At 36.0% G+C, this 23,410-nt stretch overlaps 1 protein-coding gene across 1 annotated transcript in view; it reads left to right on the top strand.

The window, feature by feature from the left end:
• Positions 1 to 21,695, top strand: part of LOC134203615 (synaptic vesicular amine transporter-like) — a 72,136-nt gene extending 50,441 nt beyond the window's left edge. Inside the window, 7 exon segments of the mRNA XM_062678500.1 lie at positions 1,523 to 1,672; positions 9,976 to 10,114; positions 10,263 to 10,321; positions 19,051 to 19,646; positions 19,732 to 19,928; positions 21,144 to 21,330; positions 21,332 to 21,695. Coding sequence (XP_062534484.1) covers positions 1,523 to 1,672; positions 9,976 to 10,114; positions 10,263 to 10,321; positions 19,051 to 19,646; positions 19,732 to 19,928; positions 21,144 to 21,330; positions 21,332 to 21,460 — 1,457 coding nt within the window. The 3' untranslated portion in view covers positions 21,461 to 21,695.
• Positions 21,696 to 23,410: the final 1,715 nt, after the last annotated feature.

Raw genomic sequence — 23,410 nt, forward strand, 5'->3', positions numbered from 1 at the left:
CTTAGAAACCTCGCAGTTAATAACTGTGGAAGTGCTGAATGAACACTAATCTGCGAGGCGGCTCTGTCCCAGTGTGGGGATGTAATGCCAATAAGAAGAAGAAGAAGATGATGCCGCCACAAATATATTTTTTTAAAGTAGAATAGAAATTTCGGGGGTTTTTATTATTTTCTATTTATTTGCTTAATCGGAAATTGATGCAAACAAACACCAAAATATCCATCAATGTTTTGGTATCCAACGCTTTAAATCGATGAACTAAAAAGCGATAAAGGTGCTGCGGTGTTCAACAGTAAAATTCGTTGTTAAAATATATCAATAATATTCATATCGCTATTGCAATTTATTAGTGGTAAAGATGTAGCGATGTTCATCTTCGAAATACTTTGTCAAAATATATCATTGCGTTGATATCATACTTTACATGAATTGCGATAACGATTCATTAAGATTTGTATCATTTTTGGGAATAATTTAGTTATACCGATAAAATCATTCATTTTTTTATGAATAACTTCGAAGATGTATGTCTAGTGGTTAACGGGGTAATTTAATTGATAATGATTGTGGTGCCAAATAAAGAGTGAATTATTTAATGAAAAACATTGAAAACAAGCTTGGAAAATACAGACTTTAATTTAGCCATAAATAGTTCTTTTTCTTCTTCTTTATTGGTATTACATCCCCCACTGGACATTGCCGTCTCGCAGCTTAGTGTTCATAAAGCACTTCCACAGTTATTAACTACGAGGTTTCTAAGGTAAGGTTACCATTTCTGCATTCGTATATCATGAGGCTAACACGATGATACTTTTATGCCCAGGGAAGTCGAGACAATTTCCAATCCGAAATTTGTCTAGACCGGCACCGGGAATCTAACCCAGCCACCCTCAGCATGGTCTTGCTTTGTAGCCGCGCATCTTACCGTACGGCTAAGGAGGGCCCATAAAGGAGAGCCATAAATAGTTGAAGAGTTTTAATAATGTTTTCTCATTAAATTGATGAAACTTCAATCAATGTTGTTCATCCAACAACCAATTACAACTATCTATGTACTCTCTATGTATTGAAAGCCTAAAGGAAAAGTTTCGTAGCCATACTGAAAGAAACATTGATTGACGGTTAAATTTCAATTTTCGTTTAAACTTATATAATCCAATTAGGTAGATACTGAAGATGAATAATCCTGTTGCATCGCTCGTTCACGGCATCAGTCGTAGGCTCCTGGCCAGAAAAGACTGACTGAATAATCAACATTTATTCTCTCCCCCATTATACGGTGTCACATCCAATTTCCTGAGTAGTGCATGCCGGGTGGGGAAAACGGACCACAGGAAATTTAGTGACACCGACAGACGATAAACGGCAATGTTTTTCCAATTTCACACTAAGGGATCTTGTTATTTCTCATCTCTGTCTGAGTCTCGCATGAGAGGAGGTTGCAACTCCAGCATTTTCCATAAATTATACCAATGAAGACTTTAGAAATTAAATATTCCCTTCTTTATTTCCATACTTTCAGTGCCAATCATTCCGGAATTCCTGTACGACATCAGACACCCCGATGCCCCTCTAGCTAGCTTTCCTAAAACACCACCGACGACGCTTTCACCGTGTGAGAAAGAAACCACTACTCCGTACAATGGGATTGACATCACCACTCCTGGTTATGGTAAGTCGGCGAAGTTTTTATTGCTGTATGTCTGACAGTGTATATTCGTTTTGATCCAAATAAGGGCATGATTCTCTCAGAGGGCAAAACTGCCTTTCGGCAATTCCTAATCTTCATTGTATTTGATGTGTATTTAACAAAACTAGATTCAAATAGAAATGATAGGAAGGGAGAAAAAGTAATTTATCCTTAAATTTAGAGAAATATCTAACGGTTTTGCAAGGCCATATATCGTCACTATGTTGACCTATGATGCACCACGCGCCTCCACGCTGTATTCACACTGAAAATATCGAAGCGAACTTATACCTTACAATATAAGTAGTGGAGAACAGTGTAGAACGCACAAGGCAAAATGGCCTGTCTCATAAAATCACTCAAATAATCTTTTGTGGGACATTTCTGAACGAATGCTACCATTACAATATAATAACAGTTATTCATTATCGAGCTGTAATGAAAAGATTGAGCAAAATCCCTTCATTTTCATTTAAATTTACCGATTTGCGAATCTGTCAACTCACACGTCAGATTTCGGTTTGATCCGTTAACATTAACACACAACCATTATTTCATATAAAATTATTCACCATTATTTCATATAAAATACATCATTTTACACCACCATCCGGTCACCCAGGCCCATTAAAAAAAAAACTTTGTTAATCATCAGAGGCGTCGCGTGATCAATTCTGCAACCTGTGCACTATTTTAATATTTCGAGAAAAACACATAAAAGGGACCTGCAATGATAAATGATTCATTTTCCAACGCGTTTCTCAATATGTTTGCTTATTTTAATTTTGCTAACAGGTTCTACTTCTCATTTTCTGAATTAACTCAAACTAAACTAAGCTTAAAAGTGATAGTTCGTCAAATTAAAAATTACTATCATCAGAATCGTTACCAATATGACAAATAAGACAAATATTTATTCGGAAATTTTTGAGCTGGCATTTTCAATTCTAAATTGAGTTATTTTGTAAAATGAGACATAGTTTTAAATAGAGAAAAGGAAATTGGAATATATTAATCATGTAAAGTTACTAATAATATTTTGAAATTAACATGTCATATCAGGAAAACAAAATCTGTACAATAAAGAGAACAATGAAGTTTATAGCTTTAACTCTTCTCAATTTATAATTCTTTTTACAATTTATTTCTGTGATCAATATTCTGGATTGGACAGATGTCGAACAGTTTTCCGTCCATCAGCATGGACATTTGCTAATACATTTTTTCACAAATTTGTGTGGATCATTGACATTTATCGTACCCCCTCTACCTCCTAAGTTGTCCACATGCTATACGAATAGCTCTGACTAAATATATTGGATTTCTCGAAACCAAACCTTCAGAAATAAATTTCTTTGAAAATGTTGATCCATATCAAACTCGCTAATTCTGCGACGATAAAGATTTTCATCAGAAGATTAAAAAATGTCTGTTTACATTATGTTAATATTGTCGGATAGTCGAATGTAATTAGCGTATCTGTGAATAGACCACAGAGAACAGACGTTCATCTTCATTCAGGCAGTTGTGTAAAACTTTACACTGGCCATTTTAAAGTATGTCGTTATGCGGTGCTAATGTGCTGATAAATATGATGAAAGTTTGCGGTGTTTTACTTTTTAGCGCTAGTGTTCATTCCGAATCGTCACTAGGTGATAGCACCATCTTGGGTTAGATAATGAAAGCCAACACCATCGCTTAGTGAAATTGAGTTTGTATGTCGGGCAGCCTACGTTGGCGGCGCTGAGGTGCGATTTGAATCTTTACACACCTTTTTAAAGAAATTTTGTTCGAGCATCCATGTCTGTTCTCTGTGAATAGACTTTATTGCCAAACTTTTTAGCAGATGACAATTTTTGTTCACATTGAGCTAATGCCGCGCTAGTAGACGAGCTCGGTGGTCTAGTGGCTACCGCTTCTGCCTTATAAGCAGGAGGTCGCGGGTTCAATTCCAGGCTCGTCCCTTTCCTACTTTGTCTTTCTATCTTAGTTCTTTCTGTGTTTCACGTTCTACCAAAACGATTCCTACTGTTATAACCTTCCACACAATCCCAAAACCTCCCGTGGCACCTATGAGAGGTCGTAGTTCTCTGCATCTTTCTTAAGTAGGTGTCCAACTAACCATCCTTCCCCTTCCCCAGCATTCGCAAGGACGTGGCCAGGACAGATCTCGACTATTGGAGAGTGCAATGCTTCCATCTAAGAGATAGTTATTAGTCCCAAATCAATATCTGAGGTGACGGATAGTAGCATGCCGTAGCTTGAGTTTGTTTTCCTAGGATACAAGTTGCTAAGTTAGGATAGTGCTCTTGAACAGTGTGCAGTGTTCAGAACTTTTTGAACACGAACACGCGTTCTCGTGTTCAGATGCATCTCTGCTTGTACCAATTCCATGAATTTGTGCGAATTGCTAATGCAGGGCTGGTAGCGATGAATGCCGTTCAAAATAGTGACTTTAGTGACCAACGATGACGAAAAAGTGACCAAATAGTGACTTTCAATTGCAGAAAAAGTGACCAAATAGTGACTTATGTATGAAGTATTAAACCGGGAATAGAGCTACAAGTTGCATTAACATTATTATGATATAATTCGTAGATTGCAAACTAGTGTTTTATTTTTGAAATCCTTTTCTAAAATGCTGTCAGAAAACAAGAAAAGGCTAAAACAACAAAAGCATGAAGATTACTACTACTGGCCACGCCCATCTTCATCGTAAGGAGGGAGAGGATGGAAGCAAGAAGTCAGTGACTGCGACACTTTCATAAGTACCACGAATTTGGTTATTGAAGATGGTATTCGTTGGATCAGCCGGCTGCTAGCCATGTGACCATGGTATCATGGCGTCATATTAAGTAACACACTACGAGAAGGTATCTACCCGGCGTCACGGGAACGTGTAACCGTATAACCACTTTTTCGTTTGTCATAAGACGAGTTTTTACAATCCCATTTAATTCCACCACTTAATTGTATCTTGACAGATACGTATTTCGACCATACTGTTGTGGTCGAAATACGTATCTGTCAAGATACAATTAAGTGGTGGAATTAAGTGGGATTGTACAAACTCGTCTTATGACAAGTGAAGACATTCCACTAAAAAGCTCAAAATAATTTTCTTAACACCTTTTCGTCATCGTTGGTCACTAAAGCAAAATAATGATATAAACAAAATCTAATTGTTTCCTAGACGGTGAACTATCTGTACTCATAAAGCTTTTAAATATTTGGTAGAATCATTTGTTTGAAAAATATAAAGAAATTAAAATGAAAATCAGAATGAAGTTCTAAAAATTCGATTTTACCTGTTATTAAACCGTGGTTTAATAACAAATTTAAATCTAGTTGATCGCGCAAGTAGTAGGAAAGAAGGTTCGACCATTCCGTACGGTAGTAATAACACATTAATTATCACATCTTTATTGATTTGTGAACAGTGAACAATTGGTACATACGTCTGACTTATCCTACGTTGTGCTTATAACTACATACAAAAGATAAAACTGGTGACAATGAAATAGATCAGTGAAAGGGCCCAAGGCCGATAGCACTACAGTTGCAGATTCGATATACGATCGAACACAAGTTTTTGAGATTTTGAACTCGACGTGGCATTCTGAGGAAAACTTTGTAAGTCCTATAAAACTTATTCTACGAGTGGAGTGACGTGAGATTGCTCGAATGACGTGAGAAGAGTCGTATAGCCCCATTTGAATAACATGGTCACCTCACGTGAGAATTGCTAAAATCGACTCACCTCACGTCACTCGACTCGTAGAATAAGCCCAATTGTCTCTAATTAGATATCCAGAAATTCTAATACGCTATAATTTTCAAATGGCAGACTTTAGTATTAAAGTTCATAAAAAATAGGTGTCCAAATAATCTTTTAAATCTAATTAGTTTGTTGTTTTATTTTGGATTTTAAAAAACCGTCCAATTAATTCACCATTAATCAAGCATTTTTTCCTTCGCCACCGGAGAGTATAACCGTTCACCAACAGAAATGGTTCTAGTTCCAATACTCCTTTATTATGTTCTCTATATTGAGGTCAACCTTTCTCATTTTAATAAATTCCATTCGTGAAGAAAAAGATCATAGTCGACATGAACCGGAAATAACCTCACGATTTTCTCAACACATTTGGAACTGCTTCACTCTAATAAAGATTTAAAAAAACTTGGAACTGCTTTGGAGCATATTGCTCAAATTTTATATATTGCTACCAAATCCACATTTGATTTTGTTGATAATAATAATACAAATGATTTTTATTTCGATTTTTTTTTTAAATAGGCAATGCAAAAAAAGTGACTTTAGTGACCATTTTTCGAAAAATAGTGACTTTAGTGACTTTTGGATGCAAATAGTGACTTTTTAGTGACTAGACTCAAAATAGTGACCAAGTCACTAAAAAGTGACTCGCTACCAGGCCTGCTAATGCTAATGTTAAAATTGTCGCGCTAGTATTATCGGACAGTACATTGTCGGCCAGGATTAGTGGATATGTAAACAGGCCATCTCATGCAATATCAAATAGGGTAAAAATCACTACTTGGGCCTATGGACCCGATTACCGGCTCACTGCACATAAAACTTGTGATTTAGACTGTTTGGAAGTCGTAGGATTATGATTGATAACTTTAAAAATGTCTCCTACTTATTTCGCAATAATACTCAATATTTTTCAACCAATTACTTACTCCTAATTGATCCAACTATTGAAAATAAAAATGTAGATATCAAACATTCGCTCATCGTTGCAACAATACTAAGCCTGAGTGAATCTTTCCGCTTTTACAAAACGGTATCATCGAATAAACACCTACCTGAAATTCGCACAGTGCTCGATACAACCATTACTTGAAGCTGTTAATCACCACACCATAATTCTAAACACACGCGCTTCAATTCTTCCTAATATTTCGTTTCACTAGAACTTATTTAAACATATTAGAATACATTTGTATCCTCAAACCGAGCAAAAAATCACCTCGGCCCAAGAACCTCTAGTTGCCCAGTGCTGCCAAAAGGCCAGGAGCCTTTTTTTAGTATGAAAATAATCCTTCATCGTTAATGGGATGACTAATACGTTGACGTTGTCATATTATTTATGATTATTTCGATTTCAAAAAGTGAAAAAAATTTTTTTATGGTTTGGAAGGAATTTTGGTAAGCGAATATATCTTCTTGAACAAATAAAAATTATTATGAATAATACCATCTGGCATCACATTGTCGTGGAACTCTCTCCGGAGAAAACTGAGATGGTTATCTTTTCAAAAAAACATAAGCCGGCAAAGTTTTCGCTCCAACTGATGGGTAAGGCAATCACTCATAGCATGTCTTCTAAATACCTCGGGGTCTGGTTCGACTCTAAATGTACCTTCGGGAGGCACATTGTGTATCTGACACAGAAATGCCAGAAAAGAATCAACTTCATGCGAACGATAACGGAAACTTGGTGGGGAGCGCATCCCGAAGATCTTATCACGTTGTACCGAACAACCATTCTGTCGGTTCTCGAATACGGTAGTTTCTGCTTCCAGTCCGCGGCTAAAACACTTGCGGGAGTACTGCCTCTGACAGATCGTTTCGCGGAATTATCGCTCCGGTTCCTCATCCGTTGTGAGGTTCTCAATCCATTGGTCATTAACAACTTCGAGAAGCTGCTTGAACAAAACCCTCAATCTCGTTTCATGAGTATTTACCACTAGTATATGACGCTGGAGGTAAGCCCATCTTCGGTTGTCACCAAAAAAATTGTCGTGGAGAGAGAGAGAGAGAGATTGAAGGTAAGATGTTGAGAGAATGAGTGAAATATTGCGTATGCCGAAGAGACTTGGGGTATGACGGAAAAGCTATCGCTGTGACTGAAATGAATGCCTCACGTTGTTAATTTAAATCAAATAAAAGCTTTTCAATCAATGTTTAGCAAGAACAGTTATTTTTTCTACAAAGGTGAACCCCATTGCAGTATTACACGGCCTACAGAATTCAGGAAAAGTTGCTCCTTGTCATAAATATCAATTAAATAATGCAGTCGTACGCATGTTAGGCCGGGAATGGGGTAAGAAACCCTATCTATCAAAGCGCTTTTGCTACGCGGTCTTTATTCAAACCGAAACTTTCGTCATGGAACGCTTTGAAGGAGCAGAAATGCGCGCGCTTTACTCTTCTCTTTCGATTTTGTTCCGATCGCGGTCTCTTCACCGAGTCGCGCATGCGCTGTTTGAACCGGTTCTCGATTGGCGCTTTGATGTTGCACGAAGAAGAAGAAGAAGCAGAAAGATGATAATCGAAAAAATCTCCACGGGAAACCATACGGAGAAGTTTTTAAAACTCTTCTCAAAAATTCTAAAAGCAATTTAATTAAAAACGGTAAGCAGTACGGGGTTGGACTTTTCTTCGACTGCATAATAAACACAATATTTCTATTCGAAATTTTATTTTCTAATATTACACTTAAAACACAGTATAAGGCCTATAAAAATCCATGCATAGTTTCCTTTTATGTATCTAATTGTCAAATTTGCATAAAGCATCCACCAAAGGCACATAATTCAAATATATGTTTGGATTATAAAGACAAGAAATCTATCGAGAGTTCAAATGTTGGGAATAAAATTGCCACCTGTGCAGTGCACAGGTTGCATATGCGGACACGACGCCTCTGTTAATCATACAATTTTACATTTATTCATCATTAAATATTTATATTCATAATTGTTTTGCATTTAATCATTAATCATTAATCTTAATCATATAATTCATCGTATTGTATTAAAAAAATCATAATCGTAAACTTATATACATTTTTAAACCCTCACTTAGGTAGTTCGATCCATTGAGTTAGAATTGTTACACATTAGAATTGTTACACATAAGAATTGTTACACAACGACAATTCCAAAAAATCTCCCGAATAGTTTCGGTAAAAAAAAAATCGAAGAATTTTCTGAGGCTATTCTGTAGGATTTTCAAAAGAAACTGTGTTGTGTCTTCTGAGGCTGTTCCGGCAAATTTCCCAAAGAAAAATCAAAGAATATTACGAAAAACATCCGAAGAATTTGCTGAGAAAATTTCAAACAATTTACCAAGGAAATTTTGAAGAATTCCAAATTTCTAAAAATCTGTCGAGGGAATTCCATAGATTTTTTTCGAGAGAATTTTGATAATTTTGAGAGAAATTTGATAAAATAATCCCGAAAAATTTCCGGACGAAGTTTCAAAAAAATTCTCGAGGAAATTTCAAATAATTTCCGGAGAAACTTTGAAGAATTTACGAAGAACATTGTCGAAGGAAATTCCGAAGGAATCCCAGAAGAAAATTTCTCAAAAAAAAATGTCGGGCGAATTTCAGAAGAAACTGTGATGTTTGATGAAAAGAATTTTCCAAGGAAATTCCAAACAATTTGCCAGTTTCGGACAGAGAATGCCAAAGAATTCCCCGGGAAAATTCCGAGGAAATTTCCAATAATTCGCTGAGGAAATTTCGAAAAATGTGTCGTGGTTTTTCCGTAGATATCTCGAAGAATTTCGCAAGGATATTCCGAAGAAATTCACGAGGAAATTGGGAAGAATATGTTGATAAAGTTTTGAAAAATTAGTCGATGAATTTTCTATAAGTATATTTGTACGAAACAATCGAGGAAAGAATTTGTCGGGTTGCTGAAACAATCGAGGGTTGGAAGAATTTGCTGAGGAAATTTGAATGAATCTTTTCTGAGAAATTTTTCTCGATTTTCCCAAGAAAATTCCGAAGAATTTGCCAAGGATATTTTTACGAAAGAATTGTCCGAGACAAGATTTAAGACTTTGTCGAATAAATCCCGAAAAAATGACAAGGAGATTCCGAAAAATTTGTTAAAAAATTACAAAGAATTGTATTTAAAAAGCCTGGGATATTTTTCATATTTCATCAAATTAAAAAAAAACAGGAAAAATCTTTAAAAATGTCTCGGCATGCAATAAAATGATGCCACGCTGATACACGCAACCGCCGACGAATTCTGGACCGACACACACCACTACCCCTATTACTCTTTCTATGTGATACAAGATACAAATTCATACAATTGGCGTTCATAGAAAAGCTTTCGTAATTAATAATGGAAATGCTAATGATCACTAAATTGAAAAGCAGTTCCAGTTGGAATGTGGAGTCTTTGAAGAAGTAGACTTTGTTAACAAATCTAAATATCACACCGTAGTATATGAAATCCAATGTTGAAATATTAATTTAGTATTTTTTTTTTTTCAACATTCACTTATCATTCAGATAACGCAAGTTGGCATGCAGAACGAGAGGAACGTCACAAGGAGCTGGTGGAGGAAACGGTTGAAGTTGGCCTTATGTTTGCATCGAAAGCTTTCGTCCAGCTACTTGCCAACCCCATAGTCGGTCCATTAACGCATAAGTAAGAAATTGTCGATTATTAAACACATTTGAAAAGTATCGAACAACAATGTCTAAGATTTTATGCTTACATAAATACAAATTTGATAAAAAAAAACTGTATAACTAAAGCTGTACTTCAAACTTTAAATGCAATTCTTTTTTTTCAGGATAGGTTATAGTATTCCCATGTTCACTGGGTTCGTTATTATGTTCATTTCTACATTAAGTAAGTACAACTTCAAAATATAAAAAATGCTGTAATCCGGGAACAAATTTAACGCAATAGTACAGTCCCCCACAATCATGGATCACATACAATTATTAGTCACTTTGATGAAGAAAGAGCTGAAACTGGCAAACTAATCATACTTAAACCATAATGCATTTTAGAATCACATAATTACTTCTTCTTATGATACCAATCTGATAATAGCTAAAACAGCTACAATTTATATTCAGGATAGAATAAATTTTCAGCACTTTTCATTTGTAAACAAACACATACTGACTCATAATTGTGACACGATGCGATTTTGCACATAATTATGAGTCAATCAGCTTCCTGATATCATTCGATTTTCGTGATATTAACTGGAGTGAGATAAGCTTGTTTAGATAATATTGTTCTTGAATGAATAAAAATGGATTAAATATTATTTGCCTTCAAGTATCGAGCGAATGGAAGAAGTGTATCGAGCCTAAAGAAAAGTGATCCATTTTGTGCTTTCTAGTTCTTCGAGTAATTGGGCTTTTTACAACAATGATATAAAGTTTTAGGGTAAAATCCGCATTGGACTAAACAATATACATGCAAATGAAATGCATGGGGTTGCAGAGTAGAAAAATAATGATAATTTGGAACGAAGATTGCTATTTGATTTAATAAATAGATCTTTAGCTGACCCATAATAGTGTGAAGACTGTAATATCTTTTGGAACCACCCAAAAAAACACATGATTGCACTTATATTGCATGTACATGTATTTCTTGTTTCAAATCTTGGTCCTTGGACAGTTATAAAAGGCATAACTCGGACAAGAAATATAACTGAAACTGTAATATTACTAAAGTACTAAAGTACTGAAAATTAGGCTATCACTGATAAATAATTCTCAGGAACACAATTCTCTATCCTTAGAAAACGAACAAATCAGTTTAACTTCTGAACCTCTTCACCGACTTCCACCAAATTTGAAACATATATTCTCTGTCCCAAGAAGACGATTCAAGGTGTGGTGGGTAGGTCATTGGGAAATGAGTAGAGTGTGAGGGAGGGATCATATTTAGTTATCGATCAATTCAGTGCAACTTCCAAACCCCTTGTTTTGACCGATTTCCACCAAATTTGGAACACATATTCTCTGTGCAAGGAAGACGATATTAGACTGGGTAAGAGTGTCATAAGACAAGGGAGGGAGCAGTCTTCAAAAAATTTCACTCTAGGAGCTGCTGGGATTCAAAAAATGAGATCGAAACTAATCTTACTCCCGCAATTGATCCCAATCCTGGCAAGCATTGCTTTTCTATAAATCACAAGGGATGATTGAATCCTGGGATTCAATCCTTGTCCTCTAGCCTTATCTGTGGGAAATCTAGTCTTCCGAGTGATTTGAACGTCATTGTTGTTCTACCTATGGCCTTGTAAAAAAGTAAGTTTGATAGTTTTCTTCCACTTCATCTAATATTCATTAACTTTAAATTTTGTTTTCCCTTTCAAAATAAGGACAAGCCGCATCCACGTGCTCCCAAATATTTAAGGAATAGCCCTGGTCTGATACTTACAGTGTTATAACTTATTTTGTGCTGTACAATTTTTAGACCAAATTCTACGGTTATTGGTTTGAGCCCTATACAGAACAATCACTAATCTTCAGCCAATCAAAAACTAGCCATCAAGCGAGTGCGGTTCTCAAAACAGTAATGTCGTGGAACAGTTTGGCTACATCTCCCTGCACCAAAAAACAGCTGGAAACATCAACAACAAGACCCCATTTTTCCAAAATACTCTGAAATTGTCTATCTGAAATCTGTCCCATTGCTATTCCTCATGATTTCATAATATCAAATAAATTAAATTTAATAAAAAATCTAAATATACGAGAAAGCCGAAACGTTTGTTCTATTTCATATATTCTGTGTTCTTCAATAATCAGATTGCCAGTCCTTTGCTGATTCACTTGAGCGTTTTCTATTATTAAGACAAATGAAAGACTTTCTAGACTTTGTGATACTTCAAGTCGTTTTGGCTTTAACTTAGGTAACTTTAATCGAATAAAACGCCATTTTTGCTATACACCTTATGTAAATCGGCTTTTACTGCCATAAAAGGAAAAGCTGGTTTAGCTATTGGTTGAATCCTTCGTGGGATCCGTTTAAATGGTGATACCTTTTTAAATGGTGGAAATTAAATTGGCGAATTTCTGTGGACCTATAACCAAATTCAACGCAGCCTTTCTTAATTATTATTGGAATGTTGATTAGAACAAGCGAATGCAACCTCTGTGTTGTTGATCAGTCGTTTATCAAATTTTATCCAGTGATTAAAGGTTGAGAAGCACTTAGATTGACAGGTACACGAACGCAGAGATTGAATCCCTATGATTAAATCCCAGAATAAATCTTGCATGCTGAGATTTATAAAAATTGAGATTTGTAAAAATCTTAAAAATAAGGATGAAATCAATGCATGCTGTTTTAAATCTGAGAGTAGAATGATGCTCTTGAAACACTGGGAGGGAGGAGTATTTATGATTCGAAGATTTTGTGTAACTTTGAAACGTTTGGGTCGATTAAAGTCAAATTTGTAACACGTATTGTCTATCTTAAGGAAACGATTATAGAGGGGATGGGAGCAATGCAGACAATAGTCATCGTCGCAGCACGAAATGCCACAGTAGCGACGAGTTATAGTGTCTTCATTGCTACTCGACACATCGTCGATGACGCGCACGACGTTAGCTTTAACCGTGCAACCAAATTGTCATCAAAGAACGGAGACTTCATTGGTAGGGGAAAGTGGGGCAAGACGGCCACTCTAAGCGGTAATCTTTGTAGAATAGTGATACTCCTTCGAATTCTACTGATTTGTCCATGAAACACCTTTGACCTGCCTTTGACATAAGTATCAATAAACGTTGATTAATGACGTTTGAGTATCTTATAAACTGGTTTTAAAAAAGTGTTTTATGATGCCTATATTTATCATATGGGGCGAATTGGCCACCCTCTCGGGACAAGACGAGCGAGGACCAAAAATTATATTAAAAGTGTGCTGAATTTATTTAGAATCGGGTGACACATTCCTTGCACTTCTAGGGATTATGTTCAAATGATGTTTCGCTTGAAAATGTCGTGTTGATTTGTTGACAACTGGCTCTACGACAATATCTGAATTTGCCTAAAACTAATTATCACGATTAAAACCATATCCGTTGTTTAAATCATCTCTGATTCAGGCAGAAAATATTTTGATGATTTTTTAAATGCATTTAATAGCCTATTCAGATTACGCCATTAATGACATAATAATTGGCGTTTCAGGGTACTTAAATACGCTTTATGATGTCATTATTTACGTAATATTCCATACATTTTGCGCTGTCAAAAGATACCCGCTAAAAAGAGACATAAAGAATTTATTACGAACAATTATTACGAGAGAGCTTTCGTTCTAACTGGGATGCAGGGAGAAATTCAACAAAACAAAACTGACAAGCGTCACGCTCTCTTTGCCAGAGAGAAAATTCTCTCTGTTTTCATTTCGTTTCGTAGTTGACAGTAATGCTCTTTCTGTCGCAGCAGGGTCGAATGCATGTTATAGCCTATTCAGATTACGCTATTAATGACATAATAATTGGCGTTTCAGGGTAAATACGCTTTATGATGTCATTATTTACGTAATATTCCATACATTTTGTCAAAAGATACCCCCTAAAAAGAATTTATTACGAACAATTATTACGAGAGAGCTTTCGTTCTAGCTGGGATGCAGGGAGAAATTCAACAAAACAAAACTGAAAAGCGTCACGCTCTCTTTGCCAGAGAAGAAATTCTCTCTGTTTTCATTTCGTTTCGTAGTTGACAGTCATGCTCTTTCTGTCGCAGCAGGGTCGAATGCATGTTAGATGAAAATCTTCTGAGCGCTGAAGAATAACTCGGATTGTGATGGTTTTGTGGAAAGCATTTTATATGATGAAAAATAATGATGATAATTATTTATTCTCCACTTATTCAACATGAATTGTTTAAAAAACAGATGCTCTCTAGAATTAACATAAAGTATTTAACTTAAACCTAGATTTAATAGAACAAATCGAATAAATTTTCAAAGTTCAAGGGCCAATGCGGAAGACAATTTAAAACGTAGGAATGGTTGTAAAACGAATATATTTGATGAATAAACATGATTTCATAAATTGTTTCAATTCTGCTCCTTGAATGGCTTAATATACTTTGGATTTCAACATTTTTCACGTGGGACAACTGTACGATTTGAATGGGATGTATATATAAAGTAGAATAACCTTAAATAAAACATGGATTGGTAATGCATTAATTCATCCAAAATCCAGTTTAAATTATATCACATTCACACGATTCGATTTTGTTAGAAGCTGTATCATTGGTTGTCGAGTAGAACGCAATGATTCAGTTTCCATTTAAAAAAAAATAAATTGCTGAGTTGCCCTTCATACATGGAGATACTGGTGGAAATACATTTTAGTTCGATAATATTTCTTGAAAATTGGTCCAATCGTCCTTTTTTTATTTATTTGTGAGAATTCCCTTTTCATATTTTTTTTTATATTTTTTTTCCTAGAAACTTTGTTCAGAAAAAAATGTTCGATTGTCGCCACACAAATGCTTGATTTCGCAAATTAAATTTTAAAACTCTCCTTGAATTCAACCCTGTATTAGCGTGCAATTGAGGAAACATGGAAACGTCAAGATATATTATCTTGCTGCAGTCTGAACACCTCGTAATAATTGGATACCCTCTCACTTAACAAAGTCATAAATAGCCCAATCTGAATAGGCTATTAGAATCTTCTGAGCGCTGAAGAATAACTCGGAATGTGATGGTTTTGTGGAAAGCATTTTATATGATGAAAAATAATGATGATAATTATTTATTCTCCACTTATTCGACATGAATTGTTTAAAAAACAGATGCTCTCTAGAACAAATCGAATAAATTTTCAAAGTTCAAGGGCCAATGCGGAAGACAATTTAAAAGGTAGGAATGGTTGTAAAACGAATATATTTGATGAATAAACATGATTTCATAAATTGTTTCAATTCTGCTCCTTGAATGGCTTAATATACTTTAGATTTCAACATTTTTCACGTGGGACAACTGTAGGATTTGAATTGGATGTATATATAAAGTAGAATAATAACCTTAAATAAAACATGGATTGGTAATGCATTAATTCATCCAAAATCCAGTTTAAATTATATCACATTCACACGATTCGATTTTGTTAGAAGCTGTATCATTGATTGTCGAGTAGAACGCAATGGTTCAGTTTCCATTTTTGAAAAAATTAAATTGCTGAGTTGCCCTTCATTCATGGAGTGACTGGTTGAAGTACATTTTAATTCGATAATATTTCTTGAAAATTGGTCCTATCGTCCTTTTTTTATTTATTTGTGAGAATTCTAAAAGTATCTAAATTTTTCTATCAAATCTCCGTTCGATCATAGTACAGAATCAAAATACTTTTTAAACTTAAAAATAAATTGAGGAATAGTCTGATTCCCCGAAGAACGGCGCACCCAACTAATGAATGTAGCTTCGCTCATTATCCTTAATGAGAGCTTCAAATATTCTTCGAAAATCCCTTTTCATATTTTTTTTATATTTTTTTTTTCGTAGAAACTTTGTTCAGAAAAAAATGTTCGATTGTCGCCACACAAATGCTTGATTTCGCAAATTAAATTTTAAAACTTCCCTTGAATTCAACCCTGTATTAGCGTGCAAATGAGGAAACATGGAAACGTCAAGATATATTATCTTGCTGCAGTCTGAACACCTCGTAATAATTGGATACCCTCTCACTTAACAAAGTCATAAATTGCCCAATCTGAATAGGCTATAAGGGTTAGGCGACTCTTAATCCTGGAGATGACCTTGTTCCTAATACAGTTGGCAATACCGCCCCAAGTCGACGTACATCCAAAGATTCAAATTCTATCGATGATAATTACTGTAAATCTCCTCAAATTATTATTGTAGATAGGCTATAGTTATATGAAAGCTTTGGTAAATATCAATTTGTGCTGAAAAATGAGTAATTTTGGCTTCAAACCTTAAATTATGTAACAACAAAATTATAAGAAAATTCGAATTTCAACTAAACCGTCTTAAAACCAATATTTCAAGAACAAGTAAGGTTGTCAAAGTGCGTTAACTATCCCTTGCAATAATAATGTGAATATAATGCTCACCTAAGTCATAATCAACGTTGGCTGTCTTGCTCCATATGGCGATCTTGCCCCACTTTCCCCTACCATTATTCTTCAAGCGCAGCTGCCATGCGAAGATTGTTATTAATCCTTTGTAATAATAAATTTAAAGTAACGTATGAAAGTGTTATAAATGTTATCGACATTTATGTTACCAAAGATCCTACTAACTATTTGCTTCTCGGGCTAAAAGTCTCCTAAATAAAGACACAAAAAAAAAACTATTTGCTTATTTGAGACGCCACTATCTTCGTGGTAGGCATGCGGCGCTACAAACGGCATGCTGGTATATATCGTGTTGCTTGATAATCGCGCACTAATTGATTCAATTCCGAATGTAACATTTACCCGAATCGACTAAAAAGCGCATTGAAATATTTTATATGGAAATAAGAATACCAAGAGTTGAACTGTTTCCATATCTCTTTCTTTCATCGAGTCATAGGTCGAAGACTTAATTGCGCACTAAAAACTGAGTTATTTGGAGTAATTAATTTCCACATAAATGCGATCAACAGCATTGTACAACATTTCGAAGGGCCAGGCATATTATAGGTGGTATCTTGGTATCTTGTGGCATATTGAAAGGCAAACATATGCTTTAGAGGAATAATTCATTTATTGAACGCAATATTCCGGAAATATATTTTCATATAGCTTTTTAGATTGGCTGTGTTAAATCACAGAAGAAAGATAGGCCCCACTTTCTTCAGCAAAACTGTTCACAAGAATGTTGGCTTTGCTGGAAAAATATCGGGGGTTAAGTTTGACTATACCTTGAAGACCCAGATATCCGAAACCTTGGGCAGATTTCGCTTCTGAGAGCATGCAAATGAATCTGACATGTTCGAATCCTAAATCACATTTTTTGATAGATCTGAATACTTGGACAACTTAAGCCATCCTGATCGTTATACCAGTGATTCATTTTCAGGATTACAAAATACTCAAGGTACTCCAAATCGTTCTCGAGTTCAACCCACGGTACCTACTGGATGAATTAATGCTTTGGCAATGTCATTATCGTCGGTGTACACTCAATCCGGTTCAATAAGCATACACGCATGATGCAAACCCAATTTTCATGAATACGAGATGCTCATGGTATTCCAAAATGTTCTGGACTTCAGTCCTCATCGCCGGTATACACCCAATCTGGTTCAATAAGCATATACGAATGATGAAAACCCAATTTTCGTGAATACGAGATGTTCAAGGTACTTCAAAACGTTCTGAAGTTCAGCCCACGGAATCTTTCAGATCAATCAAGGCTTTGGCAATGTCCTCATCGTTGGTATGCACCCAATCTGGTTCAATAAGCATATCTGCATGAATGTGATTGATTGCAGTCATATCAACTCAATGGACCTACTGGGATATCATATAATACACTATTCATAAGTTGGTTCATTGGATAGATCACATGATCCGAGCTCCAAAAACGGTATATAATAGAGTCAATCCTCAATGAGTCACTAATGAAAGGACCATTGACTTAAGCATACATCTGGAATAGAAGTTCCTTGGAAAATCGTTCGAAAGAACCATGAGAGTAACGAGAAAATATTTTTAGTATGGCATCATTTACTTCCACGAGTCGATATCGAGTCGTAGAACATCGAATCATGGAGGGCCTATTGTAACTTGTGAAACGTTGAATGTTCAGGCCTGGAGAACGAACGTTGAACATTCTGAACCCCAGACCTGTTTGAAGAACCATAAAGGCCTGTAGTAGCTTGTAAAAGCGTTGAGTGAAATTCTATCGGCTCAATGGACCTGTTGGGATGTTAAGCAATGCATGGATACATCGTTCAGGACTTGATTGATCATCGAATGCAACCTGTCGCGAAAGAATCGGTTAAGGATAAGTGCCCGAAAAATAAGTGAGCTTTTTGCACGCGTTTTGCGTATAAAAAAATATATTTTGGCCATAACTTCTGAGCCCATAGTTTTTTTTTAATGTAAATAGTGCAGTCCGATTCTTTTAGTTTTGCAAATGACTTCTACACTATGTAGTTTGATCCATGAACTATCAAAAATAATAATTAGAGTTCCAATTTAACGGTTTGTTTTGAAGAAATTTCGATTTTTAAAAAGGTGTGGCATCTCACCCGGATTTACTCTATCAAGTCCATTATGTCATAAAAGTAATACAAAACACTACAAAGTACGCTACAAAGATAACGAAAATTAACTGGTGGAATTAAATGGACAGTACTTAATTCGTTTTGAGGAATGTAATGTTAATAAGAATAAGAAGTTCCCTAAATTACTATTCTGTAGATTTTAAATAGTTGGCACTCCTGGCTACGCTAATGTTCAAAAAAGTCTTTCGATTCAAAACTGATTCATTTGCTCCCGCATTACGGTATATTCCCGAAATCTCAATTTTCGCTAGAGGTTAACCAGCCAATAGCTGAAAATCTCTGAAGAATAAAAAAAATCTAGGGGTGAGGAGAGTAATCTATTTTTCTAAATCTTTCCAGTTTTTGCATTCGGTAGAACGTATCCCGTTCTATTCCTGGCTAGAGCATTGCAGGGTATAGGTTCGTCCTGTTCGTCCGTGTCCGGCATGGGAATGCTGGCCGATCGATACACCGACGACAAAGAACGTGGCAACGCCATGGGTATAGCGTTAGGTGGATTAGCTTTAGGCGTACTAATTGGTCCTCCGTTCGGAGGAATAATGTATGAGTTTGTTGGAAAGTCGGCTCCGTTCCTGGTGTTGTCTGCCCTGGCTCTTGGAGATGGACTCCTGCAGCTGGTGATGATGCAACCTTCGGTCGTAATTGAGGAATCCGATCCACCTTCGTTGAAACAGTTGGTTATGGATCCGTACATTATTGTGGCGGCCGGAGCGATCACCTTTGCCAATATGGGCATTGCCATGTTGGAACCGTCATTGCCCATTTGGATGATGGATAACATGGGTGCTAGCCGGTGGGAACAAGGCGTGACCTTCTTGCCAGCATCAATCAGTTATCTAATAGGAACGAATCTCTTTGGACCACTGGGTCACCGTATTGGACGGTGGCTTGCCGCGCTTCTAGGTCTGGTTATCATTGGTCTGTGCCTGCTGTGTGTAAGTATTGGTTGGCGGAACATCTCATAAAATCATATACAAATGGTGATTAACACTGAAATGCCTTCTTCTTGTACTTCCTAAGATACCAATGGCCACCTCGATCCACCATCTAATCATCCCGAATGCAGGTCTCGGGTTCGCCATCGGTATGGTGGACTCATGCATGATGCCGGAGTTGGGTTACTTGGTGGATATTCGCCACTCGGCCGTGTACGGCAGTGTCTACGCCATCGGAGATGTGGCTTTCTGCTTAGGCTTTGCAATCGGACCCGCTCTGAGGTAAGCAAAAAATCTGTTCTCACCGACATACATCATTATCAATCAAATGTCCACTTCATCCTCCCTCTCTCGATTTATTTCACCTTGCCTATGCTAACAAATGTTGGTCGACCTCGGCTATCCTATGTCAACATTAGGAAAACCCCATTCCACACGTAATAGGATGTGTCGCAAACATTTGATAGAGGGTGCACATAAATATCAAATTAAAAAGAAATACTCCAAAATACAATAGCACTTGGTCGTGTCGCAACGGTGTTTGAATCTAATACTAAAACAGTAAAAGTAGTATTGAAATATAAATCGTAAAACTAAAATGGATTTATTTCAAGAGCAGAATGTTCTCTTCATCATGAATAATTTTATTTTAGAAGTTTTAATGTTTGTTAAATATTCTCCAACTTCAGATTTTATATACACCCAGTTTTTTTTTTACACGGTTTGTTTTTAGTCGTTTAAGACCTTCAGCGTCAATGAAACAATGAGTTAACCCCACGAAAAAATTCACAAAAAATCAAAGAAAATTCAGGTGATATTCCAACCGTGTAAAAAAACCTGGGTGTAGTAGGTAATAAATTGATTTATGTTTTCAATTAAACATTTATATATTTTTGCAAAAAAAAATTTTTGTGAAATTATATTTTATTGAATATATATTTGTGCATATTTTGAAATCTAGGAATAATGTTAAGACGTGTACTTGCAATAAAATGTTCTGTAACTTGACATAATGAAAATTCTTTGATTCGCTACTCGCTAGAAGGATTTCTTATTACGATGCATTAGCAATGCAAATGAAATATACTAATATATAGTCAAAACAAGTAGAATTTCGTAGATCAATATTCTTTTCCACTTTTAATATCTTTGTTGTGCCAAACAGTACTTTTTGTCAAGATTCGGTAAATCATTTTAAAAGCATTATAAACATTGTTGTTGTCTTGTTTCCCACACTAAGAGCATTTATTTGCCGAAATTGTCAGTTAAATATATTGATGAAATGTTATAGATTGTTAACAACTGCATATATACGAAAATTAAGAAGTCTATTGATATTAATAATATAGTATGAATCATAAAATTATCCAACATTATTCCTATATTACCACGACGTTTAACCCATTTTAACCTACGAATCTATTTGTTTTCTCCCCTTTTGCCGGCAACACAAACACTCCGTTCCCTGATCCTGCATTTGGAACGCTCCGCCACTAGTGGTACCTTGGTAAACACCATCGGTTTCGAGTGGATGTTGGTGGGAATTGCAATTCTGTGCTTCCTGTACGCGCCATTACTGACACTGCTACGGGCGCCACCGACCAAGGAGGAAAAGAAGGTAAGCGGCATCGAGAACGGTGGCCTCACGCTGGACAATGGCAAACAAGCGATACAGACCATAATGGGGTGGTGGAGAGCGCAACGGTGGAACCGCCCCACCGAACGAACCAAATAGCACTCAGGATCTGACGCAAACGCGGCCGGCAACGCCAATTGGCAATGCTCCTCAGGAAAACTACACGACAAAGCTTTAACGCTAATTTTAATTTATGTATTTTGGATCTTTTTTTTTATCTGACTTATGTTTAAGTATGTTGTTTCTAAAGGCATTCCAATTGACAACTTAAATTTCTAGGTATTATTTACATAAGAAAAACCATGTGCCTTACAAAGCAGTGCCTTCTCATAGATTATAATTAGGTTTAATTAATTGTGAGAATTTTGATTGTTTTAAACATCGAAAATAAAAGTTATAATTTAACATTTTTATTTTGATTATGTTTTTAATTTATTACTTCGAGTTTCCTATTATGATTCAATTTATTCGATCCGGATATTTGGTATACCGCATTTCAACCTATTTTTTGTTCTAAATGCTTCCACAAGTACCGAACACATAAGAGTGACGATATGAATAAACATATTTCTGTGCTGCTCTGCTCTTTTGTGCTGAGCTGATAAGTTCTACATAACCTTGAGGTTTTACATGTTACGCAAAGCTGTTTTAAAATCTCGACCATACACCCCCGAAAATGATTAAAACGCCACTGCTGCACAGTGTGCAAAATCGGGATAAAAAACGGACGCAATTCAACCAAGGCCTGTACATCGAGGGTAATACCCATAAAAAAATCACAAAAATCCGTAGAATCTGACAGTGGTGACCCCTTTGACGAAAATGTGTGGGAAGTGCCCCTTTTTGACCAATTTCCCCTATAAATTGAGTATCTTTCAATTCATAAGGTCACATTGAGGGTTAATGCCGTTTTAAACATTGGTTTTACTATCGAAATGAACTTAATAGCACAGACAAACAGACGTAACAACTTGAACATATTTCTGAAAAATCCATCGCTCAACTCCTCAACCATTATCTTGCGAGCATGTTACACGAAGCAATGTTTTGTATGACATCGTCATCGTTAATAGTGTATGGTAGCTTCAAATTTTCGTTTGAACACTATAAAGTGTCTTATTTTGCATAAACTCCCCTATATATTGAAGATATGGTATTGCCACTATTGCCACACAAATGGAAAACACGAGATTGTCAAAAAAGCTACTGATCGTTGTGAAACACTCTAGAGGATCGAACAGTGTCTAAGCCCAACTGGTTGATGCATGGTTAGTGTCTGATTTTGACTGATCTCCCTTATTACCTAAAAAAATCTTGAAATGTATCAGATCCCACCCACCAATAAAAAAGAAAATTGTTAGTAATCATGATGACTGTTGTGGTATCATGAGGAGAATTAGAAGAAGAGCTCGTATAGTGCTCCGCCAAGTGTCTCATTTAATATACTCTCCCCTATACCTCGGATATTGTTCAAAATGATCAAACTTTTATTCTTCTATTCTACCAAATTCTGTGGACTATTCTAAAAATCACATGTAGTCTGTGCTAAACTGACTGTCAAAGTACTAGTGTCTGATTTTGTCTAAATCCCCTATAGATTGAAGATATTTAACCTTCTGTGGATGTTAAGAAAAACTTACGAGTCTGATTACAACAGAATTACAAAGTTTACATATCGTTCGAAAGATAAACTCATAAATTTTGTAGCTATTTGTTTATTTGTTTATTTATTAAAATAATTCAACTGACAATGAATGTCTAAATGAATGCTAGTTAAACTAATTGGTTACGGTCAGCGGTATGAAAAGAGTCTAGTAACCGATGACAAAACACGTCAACTGATAAATTAAAGTCAAAAATATCGAAGAATTCGTTGAAGCGGCGACTGATGGATCTAATTGGTTCGCGTAATGCATAGTTGCTAGTCTGTGGTTCTAGAAGCAAAAATAGACGTTGACGAAGAGGTCTTTCAGGTGCATATAGATTTAACTGCGACAGTAGTGCTGCTGGTAGAAACTTCCGTTGAACGGCTTCGATTCTAGCGATCCATGTGGTCTGGAAAGGGCACCAAACAACAGCGGATGATTCCAGTATTGATCGCACAAGGGAACAGTACAGTGATCTAAAG

The sequence above is a fragment of the Armigeres subalbatus genome, unplaced genomic scaffold (assembly GCF_024139115.2).
Source record: "Armigeres subalbatus isolate Guangzhou_Male unplaced genomic scaffold, GZ_Asu_2 Contig1992, whole genome shotgun sequence".
Classification (NCBI taxonomy): Eukaryota; Metazoa; Arthropoda; class Insecta; order Diptera; family Culicidae; genus Armigeres; species Armigeres subalbatus.